Raw genomic sequence first — 26,487 nt, 5'->3', positions numbered from 1 at the left:
CCCCCCCCCATACTCAGCGTCTGCTGTGCGCACCACAAATGTATCTGAAGTAACCGATCCAGGCCTGACCTCTGCTCTCAGCACCCAATGAAACGAGCTTTAATGAAAAATAAATCTGGAGTAAAAAAGGAAAGAAACAAACAAATCAGGCACAGGATTTAAAATAAAGTGAGCACGGTGTTGCCAGAGAGCTACTTGCTTTCATTCCTTGGTTGACTGGACTTAAAATGAACTGAGCAGCTGCCAAAAAAAAACTAAATAAAAGTACAAAGATTACAGATAGCAGCACTTACTGTACAATGCCTGAAATGTTGTTTTAATGATTATTCAGGAATAAATGAGCAACAGAGTTAAGTGGTTTCTTCAGAATGTGTCAGCAATCAAAACTAAAGCCACATCTGAAGAATAACTGTGAACCAAATCCATAAATCTGTTTAACTACCGTAATTTCTGGACTACAGAGTGCACCCGAATATAAGCTGCACATACTAAATAAAAAATATTTATATTTTTGTACATATATAGGCCGTGTTTGTGTATATGGGGGAGTGGTGGCGCAGAGGTTAGAAGATGGGCTTGTGATCTTAAAGTTGCAGGTTTACCTGGGCCCCTGAGCAAGGCCCTTAACCCCCATCATCTGCTCCCTAAACAGATCTCTCTTGAAAATGAGTTCTCGGGGCTCAATGAGACTACCTGGATAAATAAAGGGTAAATGAAAATAAGCGATGGGCATTCTCATTGTAATATGAGTTATTTATAATGAAAGATTTTAACTTTAATTAAATATTAGGGATGCACCGATCCACATAGTTTTACTCCCAATCCGATCCCGATACCTAAATCTGGATATCGGCCGATACCGCTCCGATATCATTCTTGATTTTATGAGGCTGTAATAATCTCCTCTCTACAGGCAAGTACAATTTGTACAAATTTATGCATGCATGTCCAAAATGGCAATTTGAGGTAAGTTTTATTAATGTTGGATAAGTTTAGAATTAAACCCTGCTAACATAAAACACGTTCATTTTTTATTCCTAGCTTTAAAGTGGATATTAAAGTGATTAAATGGCTTCAAACATCTGCTAAGTCCATGGCATAAACCAACACAGACATGTTCCTGTTTTTAGTATTTCACATCGCTTTATAATGTAGCTGTTTTTGCTTTGTTTATATACATTATATATATATATATACTTTTCTTGTATTTTTTCCAATTCATATGTTTTTTATGATTACTGTTGTACTGATAAATATCTCCTGGAGGGTAAATATCTTGGTTGCAAGTATCAAACTGTGAAATCCTTCATTTTCTACAACTGAGAGTGGTTGGTCATTAATTACTATGAAGTTTAGCAACTTCTCGGTAAACATTCGAGCTCCGTGCTTCAGCGGTGTGTTCTTCTTGTTCAGTCCGGGGCAGACAGTCTGATTTCGGTCAGCCGCGCTCAGTCTGCCCGTCTCAGAGATGGGCAGACTGAGCGCGGCTGACTGAAATCAGACTGTCTGCTTCAGTCTGAACAAGAACAACACACCGCTGAAGCCACGGAGCTCGAATGTCCAACATAAAACTAACTTTACCGTGTATCCTGATGCATGCTCAACTAACTTTACCGTGGTTTAATGTGGTGCTATGTTTGATTAAGTTCTTTGTATTATAGGTCATGACGGAGCTTCCTCCTCTCGGTACAGCGGCTCTGCAGACATTGTACATTGCTGTCTTGCTTTATGGTGTTTCTAGTGTAAAATACTTCCACACAGCGGACATGTTTCAATGAAAAGTTAGTTAGCTGTTAGCCACAGTGCTGCTCGCTCACGTTGTAGCTGGCTGTAAACTATGAAATGGATTTCCTGAATGTGAGGTGGGTCTTATTACTCTGGGTTCATGAGACACGCCTCCGTTCAGGAAATCCATTCCATAGTCTAAAGCCAACATGCAGAGCAGCTGGCAGGGAATCACATGTGGAAATGTTTCAGACACAGACTTGCATCATGGAACGAAAATCTCTGCAGGTTGGATCGGAAAAAATCTGATACGTAAATTATGCTGGTATCGGACGTAGATAATGTATTGGCCCCATCCCTATTAAATACGTAACAGTAACATACACAAATACTTACAGCAATTTTCTTTTTTGAACAGTGCCTGTAACAGCTGGTTAAAAATAAAAATACAGTAGCCTACCAGGACTTCATTGATCACTATCTTCATATTCCTCCTGCTGCAAACTTGTGCTCTCCTGTTTCAGTGGTTCGACTGTGACCTGTTCAGTAATTTCTTTGGTCAGTTTTTTTTTTTATCTTTATTTATACAGCTAGTCTCACTGAGTCATGAGGACCCACCCCCCAGGAGAGATGTGTATTGGGCAGCAACGTGGGCACCCGGGTGTGACGAGGCTAAATGTTTTGGAGGCAAGAAGCTTGTTGGTCCGTCAAAAAAAAAGAAGAAGCATAAATTAGCCGCAGCACTGTATAAACTGCGAGGTTCAAAGCCTGTGAAAAAAGTAGCGGCTTATAGTCTGGAAATTACGGTAAATCTCCACAACTGTTCAAACCGTGGGATCAGGACAAAAACACTGACAGCGCTGTAGTTTTCTATGTTAGGAACTTTTATTGATTTGTATGACCGAGCCAAAGGAACAGAAATTGTTACCAAAGACAACATCCAGTTTCAACACACGGGTTAAACAGTACAGATGATTGACAGGCTTCAACAGACTCCCTCTGTAGTCTTGAAGGAAAAACTTGGAGAAATGTCCCAACACATCAGAGTTAATCCTGCAAATCTGCAGAACAAATGATCAAGAGGCGTGTCCTAAAATGAGCGGAGAGGTGGACAAGAGGAGCGCTTCGAAGAAACTACTAGTTGAGAGAGTTCATCTACATAAATAAACGGATCTCTTCAGTTCGTAACTCTGCTACACGTTACTCTGAACGTAATTTATTCCAGACCTGCTGAATATCAGACTCGTCTCATTGTTGTAACTAACTAAAGTAGTACAAAACTATGAAAAAATATATATATATCAGTGTAAGAGACTTGCTCCACAATCACAACAACACTACACAACACCCGCAGGAGTCACGATGCCGGCTCAGGAGCACACCACCGCTGGTTTCAGAGAGCTGCCAGCGACTCCGCTTTTAAATAAGCTGCTCAGGTTTAATGTGGCTATTCAACGAGGTGTAAGAAGGTACAGCTGACAGATTAGTTTCACATTACGTCACCTCTCTCTTTATTCATATATAGTTACTGGTAAGTAAAAGAACGGAGCGTTGACAACTTCCCAACAGAATACTCCTGAGCCGCAGTGATTTTTAGTTTTTATTAACTTGGCCTGCCAAGTCTCACCACTAGAGGACACACTGGTTTAAAAAAAAAAAGAAGACATTTTCACTGCAAACTTTAGGAAACAGCAAGAAATGGCCGCTGACTGAAACCCAGCATGAACAAAGTCCAGACGCCTGGAACAGGACTGAGGAGGACATGAACGTTACAAATCCACCTCATACTGTCTGACTTCTTTCAAAATGAGAAGCTCCCCAGGTTTTAAGTTTGGGATCGAATTTGTGTCTTTAATATCCATCAAGTTTGGACCAGCAGAAGACAACAGGTGTGCCATAAGAAAAGGCCTGAGTCATAGAAGAGTTTAACGAGCTTAAAGGACCTGTTCACATTTTCTCTAAAATGTGATTTTAATCCTTTATTCACAAGTTTATTTTTACTGACTGATAAAAACATTAATAATGGACTCCTAAAATTCAAGTATTTCCTGATGTTCCAGTGATTTTACTGTTATCTTTTTGTTATAGTGCATTCCTTGCAGGTTGGCAAAGAAACACCAAACTTTTTCATTTTTATAAATACAGATACTCAACGGTGTTTTGTATTACTGTCACTAAACTGGTTAAAGTAAAATATCAAAGTATTAACACTTCATTCAGCATACAGACAGAAAAGCATTAATTAGACTGCAAGTTTAATAACCAGACTTTAAGACTATCTATATCAGAAACAGCTGCAGGCTTTCTAGTAGTATTAAAACATATTTTAATTTGTATAAATAATTAAATTCTAGCAGGTTCTGATGGGTCAGAAAGTCATCAGGAGCAGTAATTACACATCCTGTAACTCAGTGGTTCCCAAAGCGTTCCCCTTACGACCCAAGAATCAAGACTTTCAGACCCAGGATACAACAACTCAGCTCGCGTCAAACATTTTCTTTTTTTTTTAAACTTGTGACTGCTGTTTTTATCTTGTCACAATAACTGCACAAATAAACAATCAACAACATATTTTTTTTACATTTAGTTTGATTCCTTGAGGTGACTTGCAGTGAGGGCCCACCCCAGCTTTGGAAACCACGGCTGCAACTCCTTTAGCGTTTGCACATAATGAAAAAATGTGAACGAGTCCTTTAAAGCCGAGCTACGCTGCAGTTAATGTGAGACCGTTCTGCATCACTGGTGACTGTTAGGTGGGAATGTGAAAAGTAATCTTTGGGTTCATGTCCAGATTTTATGGTTTATGAACATTTATACAATTAGTACGCAAGAAAGACACCCACGTTTCAAATAACTTCCATATTACTGAACTAATGGGTTAAAGCTGCATAAAATACAGGTTTTCAACGTCATTCATAAAACATTTTATTAAACTGAACTAAACAGTTTAAAGTTTAAAAAGAGGTATTAGTATTTTAATGGAAAGTGAGTGTTTGATTTCCCGTGTTTCTGCTGAAGTGAAAGCTGCAGTTAGACATCTGTCAAAGAATCAAAGTGCAGCTAAACTACAAAAAAATAAAAATATGGACTTCAGGAATTTAGAACAGGGTATTGGGATAATTTTGTTCTCTCTCACACACATACACACACACACACACACACATACACTGGGCAGTCTGAGGGGCCGCATCAAGGCCACTGTAGAGGAAAGATGTGACGACGGTGCATCGAGCCAGTTTTGAAGCTTTAACACAGGAACTCCTGTCTCATGCGGATGATCTGCAGTAAGGCCGCCTGGACGTCCGCATCCATGTGACCCTATGAGACACACAAACGTCCTTCATCATTAATATACATTTAAGGTCTCAGGAAGTTGTGCTCAGCGGAGATGTCTATTCTTACAAAAATGTACCGTAATTTCCGGACTATTGAGCGCACCTGAATATAAGCCACACCCACTTTTTTTGTGTACATATATAGGTTGCACTTGTCTATAATCCGCAGGTGTCCACGTTGTAACATGATATTTACACTTTTTATTAATTTATTTAATTCATTACGTACTGGTAACGTATACAAAACAGTAAATGTTTATTTTTTTCTGAACAGTGCCAGTAACACAGCTGGTTAAAAATAAAAACACAGTAGCCTACCTGGAAGTCTAACAAAGTTAAGTCAGGACGTCTGGACAGATTTTTCTTGTTGAATGTTTCATCTTTTATTCAAAAGACTTTGTCAGTTTGAGGAGCTGCAGTAAACTCCCCGTGCCCTCAGGGAGGGGAGGAGAGAACAAGGAGGGGGGAACTCCCCAGTGGACCAATGAAACCAAGTTTCAATGAAACCAAGTTTTATTGAAACAAGTTTCATTGGTCCACTGGGACCTGTTTGGTAATTTCATTGGTCAGATATTTTTAAGCTTTATTTAAACAGGTAGTCTCATTGAGTCAGGTGGACCCACCCCCCAAGAGAGACGTGTATTGGGCAGCTATGTGAGCGCCCGGGTGTGACGAGGCTAAATGTTTAGGTGGCATGAACCTTGTTAGCCCGTCAAAAATAAATAAATGAAAAAAAAAATCCATAAATTAGCTGCGGGGTTCAAAGTGTGTGAAAAAAGTAGTGGCTTATTGTCCAGAAATTACGGTATACAGTATTGCACAATAAGTTTTGAATACATTTATAATTTCTTTATACATCACTTCCAAGGAGTCAGACTTTTGTGTAACTTTAAAACGGTCTTGATTACCAGTTCTTTAGGCTCTCAAAGTTTTTCTTTGTACTTTTACTGCTTTTTATTTATTTTCTGACCAGTCCTCATACTTGACCATAGCAACGTATCATGCACTGTGCTTAAACAAAATAGAAAAGAAATGTGAACAAGTGGGGGGTGAAAGAAATGTCTGATTTAAAACTATTAAAACCCTTATGAAACACTGATCAAAGCCATTTTGATAGAGTGCAACAAAGTCTGGCTCATTGGAAACAAATTATAAAGAAGTGGGAGATGATTTGAGACTTTTTGCAGTGGTTTAGATTCTAGCACATTTTTGGAAATGAAACAAACTGTTAGCAGTCGATGTGTTGAGTTTAAAGATGAAAACCAAACAAAAGAGAATGAATGTGGGAACTCACCTGTGCTGCACTCAGAAGGTGAGTGCGATAAATTGAAACCACCTCTCTGTGCTGCCTCTCAGCATCCTACAGAGGAGAAAAATGGAGACATAAGAAACATTAAAGAAATATAGATGTTTTCAGAAGCAGCACAAAGAGCCGACACTGAAGGAGGCGCCGATACCTGCCATCACAGCACATTATCTACAGGTGACGGCATGTTGACAGGTTTCATGTTATTCACTTAAAAGTAGTAAATGTTTTTTCTCAAAATCAAATCAAATAAAAATCTACAGCTTCAAATTAGCAGCATTTTTAGGATCATAAACTTAGAATATTGCTGCATAAACTTTTTAAAAACACTACAAATATCAGTGCCAAGCTCATAAAATCTTTCCCATGTATCTCAGAACAATAATATGTTGGAACTGGATTGAACAGAAATGTCTGACGATGGTTGCGTTTGGACGGTACACACTCACAGCCAGCTGCTGCTGGAGGCTCTGGATCTGGGCTTGCAGAGCGTCGATTTGCTGCGTGTGCCTCTTGTTCGGTGCGTTGCTCGTGTAGGCCAGCTGGGACAGTCCGTTCAGAGCCTGCTTCAGCCGCTCCACATCTGTCAACAACTCTGTGATCTGAAACACGCGTCAACATTTAGGGAACTCGTCAACACAGTTTAAGCTTTAGTAATATGTGCATACAGGGAATGCATGATAATAACGTCACTGATAATCTGGAGAAAACGTTTCACTTCAAAAGTAAAATCAACGTTTGTACCTTCTTATCTTTGGTTTCAGTCAGCTGAGCTGATGTCTGAATCCTCTTCTGCAGATCACAGATGGTAGTGAGCGACCCGTCGTACCTCTCCTTCAGCTCCCTGATTTCCCTCTCGATGGCTCGTCCCTTCTCCTGGACGGCCTCCACCTCGGCCCTGGCCTTGCTCTCGCCCTCTCTGGCTCTCCTCGCCTCCAGACGGGCCTCTTCACACTCCTCTGCTAAGCTCTTCAGCTTGTTGCTCAGGTTGGCAGCCTCCTCCTCCAGCTGCTGCCTCTCCTGTTTCAGCTGCTTCATTTGGTCTTCCTTGTAGCGGATCTCTTCCAGGGCTTGTGTGGCTTGAAGCAGCTCTGACTGCAGGGCAGATACGTCTTCGGCCCTCTGAGCGTTGTTCTCCTCCTCCTCGCGGAGAGACATCTGAAGCTGCGTGACGTCGGCCTCCAGGGCTTCCTTGGCCTTGGCGTGTTGCTGCAGCAGGGAGGTCTGATCCCAGCGATGCTCCTGGAGCTCCTTCTGTAAGGAGCAGACTCTCTGGGCCTCCTCCTGCTGGGCCTCTCTTGCTTTCTTGCAGTCGGTCTGAGCTTGCTGCAGGGCGTCGTGGAGGGTCTTCAGCTCCGTGTCATACGTTGCTATCCGAGTCAACTCAGATTTCAGACGTTCCTGGAAGTTCTGGATCTGAGTGCTGTGCAGAGCACTCTGGTCCTGAAGTTCAGTTTTCTGAAGGGTTACCTCCTGGAGCTGCTGCTCCAAGCTGACCGACTTCTGGGTCAGAACCTCAAATTTAGAATTCAACTCTTCCTCCGCTTCATTGTGCTTCTCACTCGTGGCCAGAACAAAGTCCAGTCTCTGCTGAACAGACTTCAGATCAACCTGGAGTTTCTCCTCCTCCTGCCTGATGCTCTCCTTGGCAGCTCTTTCTGTTTTATATTTGTCTTCCACTTCCAACAGCTTCTCCGTCAGCTCCTTCACCTGGGAGCTGTAAGAGGTTTCCTTCTCCTTAGCTGCCGTCAGTGGGACAAACTTGGACTGAATGGCCTCCTGTATGGTGTCCAGTTCTTTCTTCTGAGCTTCCAGTTCTTGTGTAAGCTTTGCGATCTCCTCCTGAGCCACAGCATGCTTTGCAGTAGCATCATTTGCTCGGTTTTCTGCCTCGACTGCAGCAGCGTTCAGCTTGTCTGTGACCACTCTGTGCTGTTCAACGCTGATATACGTACTCTTCATCTCCAACATAACCTTTTCCAACTGGTCTTTCAACTTCTCCTTCCCATCTTTCACATTCTTCAGCTCCATCCCACGTTCCTTTTCCCTGGTCTCCAACTTCAACATGTCTGCTTTCACACTTTCTAAGGTGGAGCTCAGCTCCATCTTCACTTGCTCGTGCTGCTGCTTGGGAACAAACTGCTCCTTCAAGCTCTGCTCCAGACTCTGGTTCTGTGCGGTCAGATGTTCACATTCTTTGTCTCGGTCTTCAGCTCTCTTCTGCAGGAGTTCAAGTTTCTTCATCAGTTCAGCATTCTGAGTCTTCAGAGCGTCCTTCTCCCTCAGATTTGTCTCACAGGTGTCTCGGAGGTTGCGGAGGGTCTCCAGCGATGAGGCTCGCTCGGTTTGGAGCTGCTGGACCTGCGCCTCTGCTTTTCCAGAACGTTCACTGGCCTCTACGAGTTTGTCCTCGAGCTCCTCCAGAGCTGTTACCATGTTCTTTCGAATCTCCTCGTGATCTTTTGTGGGTATGAACTCAGTCGTGACCCGGTTGTTCAGCTCGTCCAGCTGCTCTCGGAGCACATCCCTGTCCTCCTCGCTCTCCTCAAGCTCCTGAATAAAAGCCTTGCTTTGGGTGGTCACATCCATCAGTGTCCTTTTTAGAGAAGTGTTCTGTTCTTCAAGAGCAGCCACAACCTTCTGATGCTCCTCAGCGGACATCGCCCCCGACCCCCCCTGGGATGACGGATTGTCTAACTTTCGGTGGAGCTCGGCCACTTCCTCCAGGACCCGGTCGTAGTCTTCCCTGAGCTCGGCGAGCTGCCGCTCCTTCTCGTCGACAGCGTTGGTCAGGAGGTTCTTCATGTTGTCAAACTTCTCAGCAGGTACTGTGTTTACGTGCTTAGTCTGGGCCTCTTTCAGCTGGGTTTCCATCTTTGAACTGGTTTCTGCGAGGCGGTTGCGTTCACCCGTCAGAGCCTCCAGCTCTTGGTTCAGCCTCTCCGTTTCTGCTGCCAGCTGGCTCTCGCTGCTCTTGTATTCCTCCAGAGCTTTCTCGCTCTGTTTGAGGCGGTTACGAACGCGGCCCACTTCGGCTGAAGCGCCTTCGTATTTGGACTTCACGTCGAGCAGCTGCGCGCGCAGTTCTTCTGCCGCCTGCCCACCCAAGTGCTCTTTTACGGCAACGACATGAGCTTGCAGCTGCTTGACTTTATACTCGGAGTCGAGCATTCTCTTCTGGACGTCTCCCAGGGCGTCCTCCAGTTCTTGAATCTGCTGGTCGGCCTGTTTCTGGATCGTGTCTCGGCTCTGAGCCACTTCCTGACACTCGCGGGTTTTACGGTTCAGCGCAGCCTGAAGCTGTGCCGTCTCCTCCTCTGCCGCTTCTTGTTTCCTCTTGACGACTTCAAGATCCCGTCGAAGCGCGTCCACTTCTGACAGATCCCAGCTGATTTGAGTCGGACTCTTGTGGTGCTGTTTGGACGCAGCCGGATTTTGGATCATCTGAAACAAAAGAGAACAGAACGATGACATCGGCACAAAGCTGAGAGTGAACACGTGGAAACACTCTGGAGAAACGCTCCTTCATCAAAATTAACGTATCTTCATAATATTTCATTTAATTATAAAATATTTGTTTTAAAGTGAATATATTTCTGTGGCATTACATGATATATACATGACTGAGTAACTTAATACACGTGAGATTTTATATTTTGATCTGAAAGGACCTAACTTTTTAAAGTTGTAGGTGTTTGCATATTAATTTTTAAAGCTTTCTGAAGTGCTTTGAACAGTTTTGATGAACTTTTGATCATTTTTTGTTTGTTTTGATCAAGTCATTTTAATTAAACTTGTGTTAGTTGTGGCTACATATAGTAGACAAGTAAATACATTTTGTTGTAAGTTTTAAATTGGCTCAGTACAGAAATTGAAATAAATAATGTTTTTGTGACAATCTGTCAAGAAAAGTTGCCAAAATATTAAAAATTGATCTTTGGTAAATCGTTTCTTATAATATGTGTAGATGCAGCATAAGTTCTTTCCTTATTTTTTGTTTCTTCCATTCGATGTAATTTAATTTGTAGCAACATTATTCAGTTATTCTACCATTGTAACATCCATCCATCCATCCATTATCTTTACCCGCTTATTCCATTTTGGGTCACGGGGGTCGCTGGTGCCCATGTCCAGCAATCACTGTGCGAGGGGCGGGGTACACCCTGGACGGGTCGCAAGTCCATCACAGGGACACATAGAGACAAACGAGACAAACAACCATTCACTCTCTCACTCACACCTAGGGACAATTTAGAGTTACCAATCAGCCTAACATGCATGTTTTTGGTCTGTGGGAGGAAACCGGAGCACCCGGAGAAAACCCACGCATGCACGGAGAGAACATGCAAACTCCACCCAGAAAGGCCCCTGGACCGGGGTTTGAACCAAGGACCTGTTCGCTGAGAGGCAGCAGCTCTACCAGTTGCGCCACCGTGCTGCCCCATTGTAACAGTTATTGTTTAATATGTTTTATTAGTTATTCTTGGATGGTCTAATTATGTTTAATTAATTTGCAAAAAAAAAAAAGTTACCTTTTCAGAATCCAGACTGTAAGCTTGTTTGACTAAAATATTTTCTTTCCCTGCAAGACAAAAAAAAAAGGATTAAAAAAAGTTGGGAAATTTAAAACAAATGAATTAAATTAAAGTAAAAGAGGCTGACCTTTGATAACAGACTGGCCTGAGTACTCCCCCTGTGAAAACATGAAGTGAACATGAATCCAAACGATTCAGGCTTTAAAACTATTTTAAATGTGAAGCAGAATGGTCTTACTGTCCTTCTATGATTAAAAATACTGTTCTGTCTCTTACATTACCTTAAAAAACACTGACTACACCAAATTACTGGCATGTTACAAGTTAAAGCTTTGGAAGCTGAACTACAAATCAAATATCCTAAAATTAAATCTTTTCCAGAAATTAGACACATTTAAAATTGCTGACCAAAGTACTGCGGAGCTGAACTTTAACGGTCTCTGGTCCTCGAGCCCCTTCCTCTTTTTCTTTGAGTAACACCTTCAACTTCTCCTTCTGTTCAATAAAAAAGGCACAAGAGAGTCAAAACCACAACAAACAAAGACATTTATGTGACAAGTATGATATGCTGGTGAAGATATGATGACAAGTATGATGTTGCATAAAAAACTTCTGAAGAGTCGAGTCGTTTTATACCTCTTTTTGTGCACCTTCCACTGCCAGCTTTTCCTGTAGTGAAAAACAAATGTTCACATTTAGTAACATGAGGCTTTGATCATGGCTCATGTACCTTGTGCCTACGTTTTATTAAAGCTACGTGGTTTTTTAATAACAGCTTGGCAGCTCTTTCTGACAAACATACTGCACTCACTGAATGCAGCGTTTCAAGTTTCAGTTTTATGTAAAAAGGAGGATCTGCCCAAACAAAAAAAAAATAGTTTCACATTTGAACCCTTTTAATCTTTAATAATTCAGCTGTACTAAAACCATCTCATTACACCTACACAGAATAGACTTTATATAACATTAGCTCATACTGCTGTTATGTTCCTTCCATCCATCCTCTTCCACTTATCTGGGGTCGGGTCATGGGGGTAGCTGCCTAAGTAGGGAGGTCCAGACCTCCCTCTCTCCAGCCACTTGGTCCAGCTCCAGGCATTCCCAGGCCAGCTGAGAAACATGGTCCCTCCAGCATGTCCTGGGTCTTCCTCTGGGTCTCCTCCTGGTGGGAAGTGTCCAGGAGGCATCCTAACCAGATGCCCGAGCCACCTCAACTGGCTCCTCTCGACGTGGAGAAGCAGTGGCTCTACTCTGAGTCTCTCTCAGATGACCGAGCTTCTCACCCTATCTCTAAGGGAGAGTCCAGACACCCTGCGGAGAAAACTCATTTTGGCCGCTTGTATCCGAGATCTCGTTCTTTCGGTCACAACCCAAAGTTCATGATCATAGATGAGGGTAGGAACGTAAATCGACCAGTAAATTGAGAGCGTCGCCATTTGACTCAGCTCTCTCTTCACCATGACGGACCGGTACAGCACCCGCTTCACTTCAGACACTGCACCTATCTGCCTATCGATCTCTTGCTCCATTTTTCCCTCATTCATGAACAAGACCCCAAGATACTTGAACTCCACCGCTTGGGGCAGGACCTCCTCCCTGACCCGGAGAAGGCACTCTACCCTTTTCCGGCTCAAGACCATGGCATCATTTTTGGAGGAACTGATCTTCATCCCGGCCGCATCACACTCGGCTGTGAACAGCTCCAGCAAAATCTGTAGATCACGACCTGATGAAGCCAATAGGACCACATCATCTGCAAAAAACAGACATCTGAAGGCCATCAAAACAGATCCCCTCAACACCTTGGCTGTGCCTAGAAATTCTGTCCATAAAAGATACGAACAGAATCTGTGACAAAGGGCAACCTTGGCAGAGTCCAACTCTCACCGGGAACGAGCTCGACTTACCAGCAATGAGGACCAAGCTCTGACACTGGTCATACAGGGACCTAACAGCCCGTATCAAAGGGCCTGGTACCCCATATTGGTACCCCCCATAGAGTTCCTCAAGGGATGCAGTCGAACGTCTTCTCCAAGTCCACAAAGCACATGTAGGGTTGGGCAAACTCCCATGCCCCCTCCAGACCCTGCTGAGAGTGTAGAGCTGGTCCAGTGTTCCACAACCAGGACAAAACCCACACTGCTCCTCCTGAATCTGAGGTTTGACTAGCTGACAGACCCTCCTCTCTAGAACCTCTGAACAGACCTTACCAGGGAGGCTTAAGAGCATGACCCCCCTGTAGTTGGAACCCATTCATGCAATATTGCAGAGTTGTGTAAGTCAACACAACCCCACAACATCCAGAGCCTTTAATATGTTTATGTTCCTCTATGTTAAAATGTCACAGTCTCTTTTTGTGTCCGTGGATCAACACACACCTGTGTGAGCTGTTGCTGCAGCGTGTTGAACTTATCCAGCAGAACTTTCTGCTCCTGGTGGTACTTCCTAATACTTCCCTGAAGGTTCTCGTTCTGCCTTTCTAGATCCTAGAAACATAATAAAATACAAACATACATAAAGTAATTTAAAATGACACCAGTTTTAGCTAACTGTCACCATAAATATTTGCTTAATGCATAGCAATGTATTAGTTGTAGCTTTGAATGTGATGAGTTTAAGGATTCACTTTATTATTCTGACCACTGCTGAGTCTCAACAAAATAAAGGACTTACGTGTATTATTTGATCTTTTCTGTTGGCCTCAGCTGCATCTGATCTCTCTATTGAAAGCTGAAAAATAAAATAAAAACCATAAAAAATGTAAAAAAAAAAATAAAAAAACTGGCAATAAAACAGTTATGAGCATTCTCAAATGTAACCACTAGATGGCAGTCATGTCTTATGGATCATCAGTAAAGGCACATTTAAAGAAAAAAGAAAATAAAAGCTGACAGAAGTGAATTAATGAGCCCAGTCCAACAAAAACAATAGTTTCAATCATGATAAATGTAACATTCAAGTTTCATTTAGTACAATAAGTAATAGACCATTTTTAAAAATATTTTATTTTACAAGGATAAACTCACTGAGATTTAAAAAATCTAATTTACAAGAGGCCAAAACTGGCAACAAAACACCAAGTTTCATGAAACAAACATTTAAACAATAAAATCACCTGTCGCTTCCAATGCTCTACCTTTGCAGCTTCTTTTTCTGTCAAACAAAAGTCCAAACATTAGATAATCAGACCGTGCTTATGATGCTTTATTCTTGTATTAAATCGTGTTCTTACCCCTGGTGGCCTTATCAAGGTAACTTTTGACGAGTGCAACGAGGTCTGGGTTCTTGCTGAGCCGAGCGTAGTGATAGGCATCGTGACCAAAGCTGTCGACGGCCTTCACATCAGCACCACTCTTCAGCAGCAGCTCAACGGCACCTTTGCAGCCAATCTCACAGCCTAAAATCAGCGTCGTCCTGAGGGAGTTGACAAAGACAGTTTCTGAGTTAGACATGTGCAAACTGGCTAAATAAATTAATCGTAATGTGTTTAACAACTGACAAATGTTTGATGCAGTGATAAACGAAGGTTGGTGATTCCTCACTGTTTTTAACATAAAGTTATTATTTTTGTTTTAGCAGCTTACAGTACAGCAAAGCGTTTTAAATTTAATTAAAATGACAGAAATTGCATTTCCTGTGAAAATGCAGTGTGAATATTTATTTAAGAACGTGATTAAAAACAGCTGAAATTGGTTAAAACATGCTGAAATGTAGCTGAAAATAAAAACGAGCCTAAAGTAGCAGAAGAAAGTAGAAAGAACACATATTTGCTGAATTAGGTTTAAATAAGCAGAAATGAGCACAAAAAATATGAAATTAGCTTAAAAAAGTTGAAATTAGCAAAAATAACTGAAAAGTAGCTGAAAAGGCAGAATCGTAAACTACCAGAATGAGGAGGAAAAAGTTGAAATGAGGTTTTTTTCAAAAGGTGGAATTAGCTGAAAAAGCAAAAATTAGCATAAAAGAGCTAAATAGTAGCTGGAATAGCAGAAACTAGCCGAACAAAGCTGAAACAAGCATAGCAAGATGAAATTAGCATAAAGAAGTTAATTAGCCTAAAAGCAGCAGAAATGACCACAAAAACTTGAATTTATCTGAAACAGCTGAAATTAGCTAAAAATGCTAAAAAGTTAGTTGAAAAGGTAGTGCAAGCTTAAATAAGCAGACGGAATCTGAAAGAACATGTTTGCCCAATTAGGCTGAAAGAAGCAGAAATGAGAACAAACAAAGGAAATCATCTGAAAAAAAAAGGCTGCAATTAGCAACAAAAAAAAAAACAGCTGAAAAGTAGCTAAAAAAAGGCAGAAAAAAACTAAAATTACAAGAAGGAAGTGGAGAGCAAATTTTTGCTGAATTAGGCTGAAAAAAGTTGAGATGAGTGCATAAAATGTGGAATTAGCTGAAAAGCTTAAATTAGCAGAAAAACAGCTAGGAGCTGAAATAGTAGAAAAAGCTGAAACTTACAGAAATAAGCTGAAAGGAGCATAACAAGCTGAAATTAGCAAACAGAAGTTAGAAGAAGCACAAAAATGAAGTTAGAAAGAATCTAAAAGGACCAGAAAACAGCTGAAATTAGCCAAGTAGCTGAAAAAAAGTTAAAATTCGCACAAGGAAGCTGAAAGAAGCTGAACCAAAACAAAATGTGAAAGGATCAGTAAAAGGTTATAAACAGATTTAAATATTTTGAAGGATGGAAAATGAGTTCAATTCATTTTCTATGAGAAAAAATGACAGAAAAGGTTAAATATTTCAAAAAGATAAGTTGCACCGATACAAAAAGTCATAGCACCCTTCTCCTGAACAAGCTGAACATTTGGATTTATGATTTGTTGAAATATCACAAAAACTGCAGGACGAGAAACACACCAAAAAACGTATGGAAAAAAATGGATCACAATAGTGTGAACGCTTCATTAGCATAAACACAATAAGTGTGAAATGGTGATGGTTACACCTTTATTGTGACAGTTTACATGAAAATGCAAATATGAACTTGATTTTTTTAAAACCTTCACTTGAAACAAATCCAGCTCATGTTTTTCACCTAAGAGCTGCAACTTTGATTTCACATGATTAAACCTGTGACGGTGTGAGTGAAGACAAACGTCCTGCGGGGTCCTTACTTGTTTTGTTTGTCTCGGACAGCGATGTCAGCCCCGCGCTCAACCAGCAGCTCACAAATGTCAGGATGACACAGCTGGGTAGCCAGTATTAGAGGGGTCCTGCCATCCTATCAAACAAAAAGTATGCACACATAAAGAAATATCAGTCTAATCCAAAGAATTATTTAATATTTGAACAAACAAGGCAAGAGGAAACAAGGGCAGAGAGCAATTCAATGAAAACAAGTTTAACATTTCGTGAGAGCCCCGCTGCTGCTATGACTGACGTTCATATGAAGTAAAGGATTCAAACTACGAGGCAACAGCACTTATTTATGCAAAGAAAAAAGTCTTGGGCTATACTGTATCAACACAATGTGTGAAATAACGAGTAAAATCAATTCTCACAAAATCACTGGCGTTCACAGAAGCCCCGCTGTCACAAAGAAGCTTCACACTGGAGGAGCAGCCTGCCATAACTGTGGGGGGGAGAAGACAAAGTGCAACAATTATCGGACCTCTTACCAGTAAAAACACACGTATGTCCATTCAACGCAGGCTATAAAAATGTGGGAAAAAAATTAAACGTCATCTAATTTCTACAATTATTTTAATACAGTAGTCCCTCGCTCTCTCGTGGTTTTTCAATGTAAGATTGTTCACGACACACGACTGTCAATTTTAATATTCATGACGTGATTGGGACAGTACAGGATAAAAAGTTAACAAGAAACCTTTGGACAGGCGCCACCATTTTGTAGTTTACTTTCAATAAGCCTACATTGTAACGCCAGTCAAAAGAACTACACTACCCAGAAGTCAACAGCGCTTTCGGCTGCTGCTTTCTGCTGAAATGGGTTTGTAAGTTCAATCATCCAGGTGGAAACTGCCGAAACGACATCATTGCTGCCAAAATGGCAGAAATGGAGGGAAAGTTTTGCAATGCAAAGTCAGAAGTATTGATCTGTCATGTTCACAGAACAGGCAGGAAAGTTGCAAATAAACTTGAAGCTTCCTGAAACTCATATATACATGCACACATCAACCTGGATGGGGCGGCGCTGCAGGGTAGATCTACCGAACCAGAACCGAGCAGCTGGTCTGCAGAGCTGGTGAGTGAAATTGTGCAGTACTGTACAGTACATATACAAATGTTGTTCAAATTACATAGGTTTAAGAGTTGAGAACATAGCAAGAGTGTAGGAAGGGTTTATAAAGCCTAATATATATAAATACTAAAATAAATATAGTGTTTCTACTTGGTGACTTCTCCACCTATCGCTGTGGTGTCTGGAACATAACTCCCACAATAATCAAGGGACTACTGTACTACACACATATTTAATGTGGCAGGCTAAATGGCTTAGGCTTTATGGGTTTATTGAGTCAATAAGGGGACTAAAGTAAAAAAACAAAAGTAAAACAAAATAGTGAAAGGACCTAAAAAATTACAGTAAATTCAGAAATGCAATTGACGGCAGACACTACGCCACAACATTCCTTGAAAGAATGAACATCTGCCATCTTTCAAGCCAGAGATTTAAACTGAAACAAACCTATTTTGAGAAATAATTTGGTCAAACCTTGAAAATTACATTGTAGTTACCTGCTGAATGATCTTGTACGATCTGTTAGTCCTCACAATATGGGTTGTGAATGACAACACACGCCGCACCAAATGTTAGCTTAATATCTGTAAAACTGACTGTTCTAATCATTTTCTGTGTTGACTAAGGTCATTTAATTGTGTTGGCCATCTTGAATCGGGTTGACGCTCAAAGTTAATCAGTTGTAGATGTACACCTAAAGATCACTCTGACAGCGTTATAAAAATCTGACCAGTGGTTAATGAGAGATGTTGCTACGAGACAGACAAATCCACATGCACACAAACAGGCTAAAACATTATTGTCAGTCTTTCCTCTTTCAGCAGCGAAGGGTAATCAGTACTAGGTGAGTACAAAAAACAGAGTACAGTCAAGAGGAGTATGGGGTTTATATGACCATAATGATGTTCATGTTAGCTGAAGGTGTCTGTTTTAAAGTAACCCAAAGTAAAAAACATCAAATTTCCACAGTAGTGAGAACTGAAGTCTAAATTAAAACAGTAAGTAGAATTGAGTCGAGCAGACCGAGGTCCAGACAGCTCTGGAGGGATTCATGTTTGAAACTGCACCAAAATGGAGTTGAGTAGTAAAGTGTCATCTCACCGGCATCGTGCAGAGCACTTCGTCCTTGTAGGTCCACATTTCCAACAGGACAGTTGTGCTACAAAACAGCAGGAACACATTTTTCTCATTTTACTGTGATGATAAGAGTAAAAAGCTGAGTATTGAGCCACATTATTACGACACAGTGCACTATACTTCAAAGTCTACGATGTCTCTATAAGACAGTTTGAGTATTCCCTCTGGGTTTGAAACACTGAACAGCTGTCACTAATAATATGATTGCATCACAGCACAGAATGTGATAATCCAGAAGTTTCTCTTATGACTCAAATACCATTAACCAATAGGGGAAAATGTTGGGTTAGAAGAGGAATCTGAGCAGTATAACAGCAGGCTGTTCATATCAGACAGAGTGGTGCTGAGCTGAAATGTTGCCGACATCTCTGCACTCTTACTCAGCTGGTTGGACACCAGCAACGGTGGTGATGAGGACCTGTAATCGAAGCCTTGAGGACTCAATGCTAACAGGGGCCTGATGTTGCTGGGTAAGTCTGCCAACCAGCTCTGCCCGCCCACTATAAAAACTCCACTCTCACCAGCAACAAGAGGCAAAAATTGTCTGCACACTCAAATGGCATTGCAGGAGGAAGGGGGGTGCTGCAAAGGGACCTAATGGTTGAGCATAAAGATGAAGGGGGTATCCTATATCAAGAGCGTTTGGGCTGACGAAGCGAGATAGTGGGGGCAGTGAGTGTTGGCATCGAGCTGCGATGACGGCACTAAGAATGGACGAGGGGTTTGTAGGAGGGCAAGCTTGTCAACACCACCGACAATCTGCTGCCAACAGCCACAACCTCCATTAGGTCATTGCCATGTGAGGTGGGGGAGGCGTGAGGAGGGCTAGAACATAATGAGAGCACAATATTGAAGCAAAAGGCCCCTCACTGTAAACATATAACTCCCCTGAGGGGCACAGTGACTCAGTAGAGCCTACTCTTAGCCGATATGGAGTGGGCTCAGCAGCCAAAGGTGTCAGGCAATAATAATTATTAAAAGAGGCTTACAGACATACCGCTCTGAAGGACTGGAACAAACAAATAAAACTATAAAGAATAATAATGAGCAGCACAAGTAAACAAGAATCTGATATAAACGGTGCACCGTACCTGCAGCAGTTTCTGCACACACAACGAATGTCCATTTCTAGCAGCCAGATGAAGAGCATTTTTACCTAAATGAAATAAACACAGCAATTTAAAATAAATTAAAAAGTGCACATGCAACAGTCTTACAGGTATAGCTAGGTTGAATAAAGGTTTGCTGCAAATACGTTACTGTATTGCAGATGTCATGACTTTATTCTAAATAAGTCAAAAGTTGGGACATAAAACAACTAATTTAGTATTCAGTACTGAAATACAGTAGTCCCTCGCTGCTTTGCGGTTCCACTTTTGCAGACTCGCTCTTTCACGGTTTTTCAACGTAAGATTGTACACGACGCACGACTGTCAACTTTAATATTACTCACGTGATTGGGACTGTATGGGATAAAAAGTTAACGGGAACAGACGGGAGGGGGAATGAACTAATAGGACAAAAAAACAAAATAAAAATACAAAAAAAAAATCTTTGGACAGGTGCAGCCATTTTGTAGGTTTTTTTTTTCAATAGGCCTACACTGTAACACAAGTCAAAAGAACTACATGGCCCAGAAGCCAACAGTGCTTCCGGTCGCAGCTTTCTGCCGAAATAACCGCAATGGAGGAAGCAAACACATGTAGACGGCGGCGAGGTTCGGCCTGGTTCTGGTTCTGGTTGCTGCGATGCTGGTCTGGACTGGGCCGAGACAGTGGATGACATCCTGGGCAGTTTCGCACGTGGAGTGTCTTTTCTGGAGCGACAGCACGTGCACATCAACCTGTATGTGGCAGTGGGCTTTGTCATACTGCAGAGTAGGTCTGCAGAACCAGAACCAAGCTGCAGCTGCTGGTCTGCAGAGCTGGTGAGTACCAATATAAAATTTTGCAGTACTGTACAGTACATATACATATGTTGTTAAAATTACGTAGGTTTGAGTTTAGAACATTGCAAGAGTGTGGGAAGGGTTTAGAAAGCCTTAAAATATATATAAATACTACAATAAATATAGCGTTCCTACTTTGCGGATTAGCACGGTGGCGCAACTGGTAGAGCTGCTGCCTCTCAGCGAGCAGGTCCTTGGTTCAGAGTCAGAGTCAGAGTCAGAGTTTCTTTATTGTCATTCGCACCTCATGTGGTACATGTGGTGGAGCGAAATTATGTACACAGGGTCCCAGTTACATCCAGTTACGTTCAAACCCCGGTCCAGGGGCCTTTCTGGGTGGAGTTTGCATGTTCTCTCCGTGCATGCATGGGTTTTCTCCGGGTACTCCGGTTTCCTCCCACAGACTAAAAACATGCATGTTAAGCTGATTGGTAACTCTAAAATGTCCCTAGGTGTGAGTGAGAGAGTGAATGTTTGTTTGTCTCGTTTGTCTCTATGTGTCCCTGTGATGGACTTGCGACCCGTCCAGGGTGTACCCCGCCCCTCGCACAGTGATTGCTGGACATGGGCACCAGCGACCCCCGTGACCCAAAATGGAATAAGCGGGTAAAGAAAATGGATGGATGGATGGATACTTTGCGGATTTTCATGTATTGTGGTGGTGTCTGGAATGTAACCCCTGTGATAATCGAGGGACCCTGTGATAATCGAGGGACTACTGTACACATATTCAGAAAACACAATATATGGGCTTTTTGTTTTCTCTCAGGGCGTTTAAAAGACATTGTAATGCTCTGATAGAAGAAATATAACATTTCTGAAATGCTTGTAGCTGGTACAGTAGATCTTACACCAATTCTTTATTCATTGATAGTTTTAAGCAAGCAGGTAAATCCTTGTGTTATTTTGTCATATTACAGTCCAGATGACAAATAGGTTTGTTGTGGCCTAAAAACTGAATAACAGTTTGAATAAAACCCACTTTTATTCAGCCTGAACTTACCAGCAGCATCACTCGCAGTGATGTCAACATTATGTCCAAGAATGAGACTGAGACAATCCAGATGTCCTCGTGCTGCTGCCAAATGAAACCTAGAAAATTAAACAAATGGGGGGGGGGGGGGGGGGAACAAACAGAACATGAGACGAATTAATATGTTAAAAAATAAAAAAGACAGCAGAGATTTATGACAGGCAAGTGAAGAAGTGATCTAGAGAGGGAATGAGACATTTTAGCACAAGAGTAGGACTAGAAATGGACACCTGGCTCCTGAGCGGTGGCAAGATCAGCATTTTTGTTAAGTTTAACAACAATAACCAACCATTCAATTCAATTCAATTCAATTCAATTCAGTTTATTTATATAGCGTCAAATCACAACAAAGTTGTCTCAGGGCACTTTACAGGAACATTCACATACATCAAAAAGCCAATTAGTAAAGTTCTCTATCTAAGGAGGCCAGCAGACAAGTTGAGTCTTGGCTTTGTTGCAGTCTCCCACCATGAGAAACAAAAGAAAGAAAACATCATCCCCTCTATAGGAGCTTCACAAAGTCCACTTCAAAGTGAGCATTTTCAAATAATAAAAGTGATGCACAATTTGTTTTTAACCTGGAAATGGTCAAAAGATGTTAAATAGGTGTGAACTATGTTCCTTCCCTATAATAATGTTCGCCATGTATTTCTTGCTATCTGCCCAGTCCATTGACCAGTTTTCAAGTCTTTAAACACCAGTTTATTTTTCATTTCTTTACATCTATTTGGTGCAACCTACGTCCACGCTGCTGTAACAACTCATGATGGTCTGCAAAGTTCTTGTGTGTAAACTAATCCCGAACTGTCACCCTTCAGGACACATGAGCCCGTTTATACACTGGCCCTGAAGTATCTGCCAAGGAGACAGCTAGGCTGTCACCTCAACACTGGTGTGGATATTAAAAGCAGTGTTGATGGCAAGGAGATGCTGGTCCTCATGGGAGCAGTGGAGGGTCGTGACCTCACAGAGACAAAAAGCAGACAGGAAGCAGACCAGAGCAAATCAAGTTAGGTGGACATAAGTGACAAGCTCATGAGCCAAAGAATGTTCCACATGACAACTAAACAAAAGCTTTCAAACTTATTCAGACTTAAACTGTGGTGGAGTTTTTTTAATGGCTGATAAACGAGGAAGGTTGAGTCAAACAACAGAGCGAAGATAAAAACTACGGACATGCTGCAGACGTATATGTTATTTTAACAATAAAATACCAGGTAAGTTCATGTGAATAGAAATGAAACTAGACTACAGAATTGTCTGCCTGCTCCTCCTGAGCAAAGGTTTGACTGTCGGCTGAATGAATCTCTGCAGCTCGTCTTTCCCAGAGTTTGTTTATGAACCTAAATTTGTTTCTGACCAAACTAAGATTTAAGTGCATGACGAGATGAGCGACCTAACGAGCTTCAGGCTGTTGTAACAAGCTGAGATTAAATCCAGGAAACCAATAGTTTTGTCTTAAAGAGAGAAAAGATTCTGTTTCTTCTTCACCAAAGCTTCGGCAACCTTCATGTTGACTGTCTACAGGATCTGGCTGCTATTTTTAAAGGAGTGGAGGAGCAAACGTAAACCATACGGTACTGTACGCTAGTAGCTGAGCCACATATGATGGAGGCACGTTTCTTTTGAATGATACCACTGTAAAACAGTGTTTACAATACTTGAAGATTTTCTTTGCTTAAAAGCTTGTTTATTTTGTTGCTGCCTCACAGCTCAACTTGTACTGCTCGGCCCAGTTTTACCTTTCACATCTAAACTGGTTTAGTCAATATAAAGAGTACAGATCTGAGGACTTCTGTCAGCTGCACAAAACCCATTCCTGCCAAGTCTGAATACCAATGGGAGCACAGCTGTACCTTTTCTCAATACTTTTTCATGATGTCACATGGTCTGGCTGCCATGTTGGACGACAAGCTCCAGTGGATGAACACAAACAGTGATTGGTGTTCATTCAGTCATAATGGTCAACATTTTCTGCTCAAACAGGACTGGCAGAGATTTGTTAAAATTCATAATTTGTACTGCAAATGTGACTAAATAATTTTTTCCCTTTCTTCTTCTTTCGGCTGCTCTTCTTCAGGGGTCGTCACAGCGAACTAACTCGCACAAAGACTTGGTGATTGTTTGAACGCCAGATTTCCTTCCTGACACAACCACAGACCACCGAGCTACCACAGCCCTCTGTGTGGAGCAGAGAGCTACCATCAAGAGCACCCGGGGAGCAGATGCTGGGGGTTAAGGACCTTGCTCAGGGGGGCACAAGGTGGGGTAGGTGAGGGTGGAGGCAGGTGTGGGTGTTTCACCTTTCTCACCCACATTTTGATGTTGTCGGTTCGAGGAGTTGAACCGGCGACCTTCTGATCACAGGCCCACCTCTCTTGACCTCTGTGCCACCACTCTCCACATGACTAAAGAACAAACTTACAAACTGGGCACATGGTGAAGGCACTAGTTTCTGACAAACCTTGGTCTGGAGGACCTTTCCAGTCTCAATCAGAACAGAATTTTCTCAGATCACTTTGTTGGAGGTTCGTTCACCTGTGCACGTTCTTTGACTGTGCGAGCTGAACTTTGAGCTCATACTTGTCACTTGTAAATTTAATTGTAAATTACATAATAACACTCATTACTTATACTGTCTTTTAATGAGAATGTTGTGTAGTGTATTATGAAAAAGATGGAAATTATCAGTGGTGTGCTTGATCCTGTAAAAGTTACCCTAGCTGTCACCATGGTAACCATTCTTCACTATGACGCCTGCACCCCACCAGAGATTAACCATTAGTATGCATTCATGAATGGGCTTAAGTTGAAAACCAGATAATTTACAAAATCAGAAGAGAAAACTGGGGCAGCACGGTGGCGCAACTGGTAGAGCTGCTGCCTCTCAGCGAGCAGGTCCCTGGTTCAAACCCCGGTCCAGGGGCCTTTCTGGGTGGAGTTTGCATGTTCTCTCCGTGCATGCGTGGGTTTTCTCCGGGTACTCCGGTTTCCTCCCACAGACCAAAAACATGCATGTTAGGCTGATTGGTAACTCTAAATTGTCCCTAGGTGTGAGTGAGAGAGTGAATGATTGTTTGTCTCGTTTGTCTCTATGTGTCCCTGTGATGGACTTGCGACCCGTCCAGGGTGTACCCCGCCCCTCGCACAGTGATTGCTGGACATGGGCACCAGCGACCCCCGTGATCCAAAATGGAATAAGCGGGTAAAGATAATGGATGGATGGATGGAGAAGAGAAAACTCACAGCAGTTGATTTGTAACACTTGGTCATTTCTCACACACGTGCAGGAAATGACAAAACGGAAGGGGCCAAAGTAGTTCACCAACTTTAATTTTTGCCAATATTGTTGCTTATCAGCTAGCTTAAGCAACAGCGGAATTTGACTTGTGCGTTGTACCACTTCTGTGTTTGTGGCCATCCAAATGAATGAATGCTGCACATGAAAGTCACCAACAGTCCGAGTCATTGATCTGTTAAAGTGCTTTGTCTTCCTAAAAGCAGCTAAATTTCCTATTTGCACTTATTGAGAAAGCAGTCTAATCGACTGCCCAACTGCGCTATCATTCAACTTTTTTTGTGATTTGACCCTTGGATACAACTGCACACAGCGTACAAGAGTTATGGGTGGGCTTACCCCACTAATGCCACAGTGGAGATGTAAACTGTTTACTCAGCTGGAGCAGAGATGGAGCAGTTAGAGCTGAATTCATTAAATGAACACACTGAGGCTAATCCAGGGCACACTAGATGGTATGTAGGGGTAAACAGTTTGTAATTAGTTTCCCAACAGAGGTTCATGATTACAAGGAATCGCCATTCAACATTCCCTTGTTGGCCTTTGCGAAGGCCAGAATGCCACAGACGCATGTGGTCTGTGTGTGGCCCACTGAACTATAAACAGACGGTCAGAGATGATATTATGGTTGATGTTTTGGCAAATGTATGACCTCTTGTCCTAAATATTGAGTTACTGTAAGATGATTTTAAAGCAGAGAAGTTCAGGTCAGTCTAAACATGAAATGATGAGCATGACTGTTTGGATTTAGATCTAAAAAATTCCAGCACCTTATTATTGCAGCAGGTAATGGTACAAAGACCTTGTCAAAAAAATAAATAAATAAAAAGAATACATGAAACAGCCAAATGATGTCAGAGATTTTGATACTAAACTGAGCTTGTGTTCCTGAACTTGTGATGTAATCTAGTTACATTGAAGAGGAAAAGTAAAGACCCATCTTTTTAACCAGCTCATTCATTGTTGTTCAATGCTGACCCATAACCACAAGTCAAGCTCTGTATGACACACATGCAATATTAAATCCAGATGTTAGAAACATAAAAACAAACCTTAAAAACATCAAGTTCCCTTTGAAAGCTTCAACCATACAAAACATGGTTCACTGAGAAGTCAGCTGATTCTGATCTGAAAATGGTCTTACCAAAAATAATGGATTACTTTTGTTGGGAACCTCAAGGAGGATCTCATCTGAATGTGAAGGGAATCATTCCCTGCTGGGACTACATAAACAAGCCCTGACCAGTGTGGTTATGCTTTCAGTGGCCACAAATATTCTTTCTACCAACTCCCACATTGACCTCAAGTCCGTTGGACAGGAAAGGGGAATTTATTAGACAAAAATGGAGACATTAAAACATGATTCTGCAATGTCTGTCATTCAAAGGGGAGCTGAATGAGGTTATGTTAATTTATATAAATGTATATTTATATATATATTTAAGTAGAGAAACTTGACATTGATAAAACGAAGTGAAAAGATAAATCAACCAACTCCTCTTTTACTCCATATCTCTGCATATAGAAGTGTGTTTTTGTTTACTCACGCAGAACGTCCTTCGACGTCAAGCTTGGTGGGAATGATGCCTTTCTTGTTGAGAACAGCAGCAACTTTGTCCGCTTCTCGACGCTCCACTGCCTTCATCAGCCGGTCATCATACTTGTTCCAGTCCGTGTTCTGACAATGAAAAAAAAAAACTATCAGACAATCAGATTGATAAACAGTTTTCCCCAAACCAACCGATTAAAGGAATAATGACACGAGTGCGTATCGAGTTAAACCCACCGAGACCTGATTCGGCATGTAAGAATACCTGCTCCCATATATGGAAACTGCCTTAGGTCTCCACAGGTAAAGAGTAGTGATCATTTGGTTTGCACTTTTTCTTAACCATATCACCAACATGTAAGTCAGAAAGACTCTTTGACAAGAAACAACAAAATGGCAGTGATGTTTGT

The 26,487-nt window shown here is 41.7% G+C and overlaps 1 protein-coding gene across 1 annotated transcript in view; it reads right to left on the bottom strand.

Moving 5' to 3' along the window:
* Positions 1-3,943: 3,943 nt before the first annotated feature.
* The window catches only part of uacab (uveal autoantigen with coiled-coil domains and ankyrin repeats b), a 56,516-nt gene continuing 33,972 nt past the window's right edge, over positions 3,944-26,487 (bottom strand). Inside the window, exons 2-19 of the mRNA XM_037691437.1 lie at positions 26,076-26,206; positions 21,201-21,289; positions 19,341-19,405; positions 18,214-18,271; positions 16,412-16,482; positions 16,025-16,131; positions 14,134-14,315; positions 14,017-14,054; positions 13,575-13,631; positions 13,280-13,387; positions 11,538-11,570; positions 11,310-11,396; positions 11,029-11,059; positions 10,899-10,948; positions 7,111-9,810; positions 6,816-6,968; positions 6,355-6,420; positions 3,944-5,043 (exon numbers count right to left, since the gene is read on the bottom strand). Coding sequence (XP_037547365.1) covers positions 4,972-5,043; positions 6,355-6,420; positions 6,816-6,968; positions 7,111-9,810; positions 10,899-10,948; positions 11,029-11,059; positions 11,310-11,396; positions 11,538-11,570; positions 13,280-13,387; positions 13,575-13,631; positions 14,017-14,054; positions 14,134-14,315; positions 16,025-16,131; positions 16,412-16,482; positions 18,214-18,271; positions 19,341-19,405; positions 21,201-21,289; positions 26,076-26,206 — 4,098 coding nt within the window. The 3' untranslated portion in view covers positions 3,944-4,971. The remainder of the gene's footprint in view (positions 5,044-6,354; positions 6,421-6,815; positions 6,969-7,110; positions 9,811-10,898; positions 10,949-11,028; positions 11,060-11,309; positions 11,397-11,537; positions 11,571-13,279; positions 13,388-13,574; positions 13,632-14,016; positions 14,055-14,133; positions 14,316-16,024; positions 16,132-16,411; positions 16,483-18,213; positions 18,272-19,340; positions 19,406-21,200; positions 21,290-26,075; positions 26,207-26,487) is intronic.

Source organism: Nematolebias whitei, chromosome 2, assembly GCF_014905685.2.
Source record: "Nematolebias whitei isolate Nwh7 chromosome 2, NemWhi1, whole genome shotgun sequence".
NCBI classification, from domain to species: domain Eukaryota; kingdom Metazoa; phylum Chordata; class Actinopteri; order Cyprinodontiformes; family Rivulidae; genus Nematolebias; species Nematolebias whitei.
The sequence above is the reverse complement of the archived record's forward strand: the minus strand, read 5'-3'. Positions and strand labels throughout refer to the sequence as shown.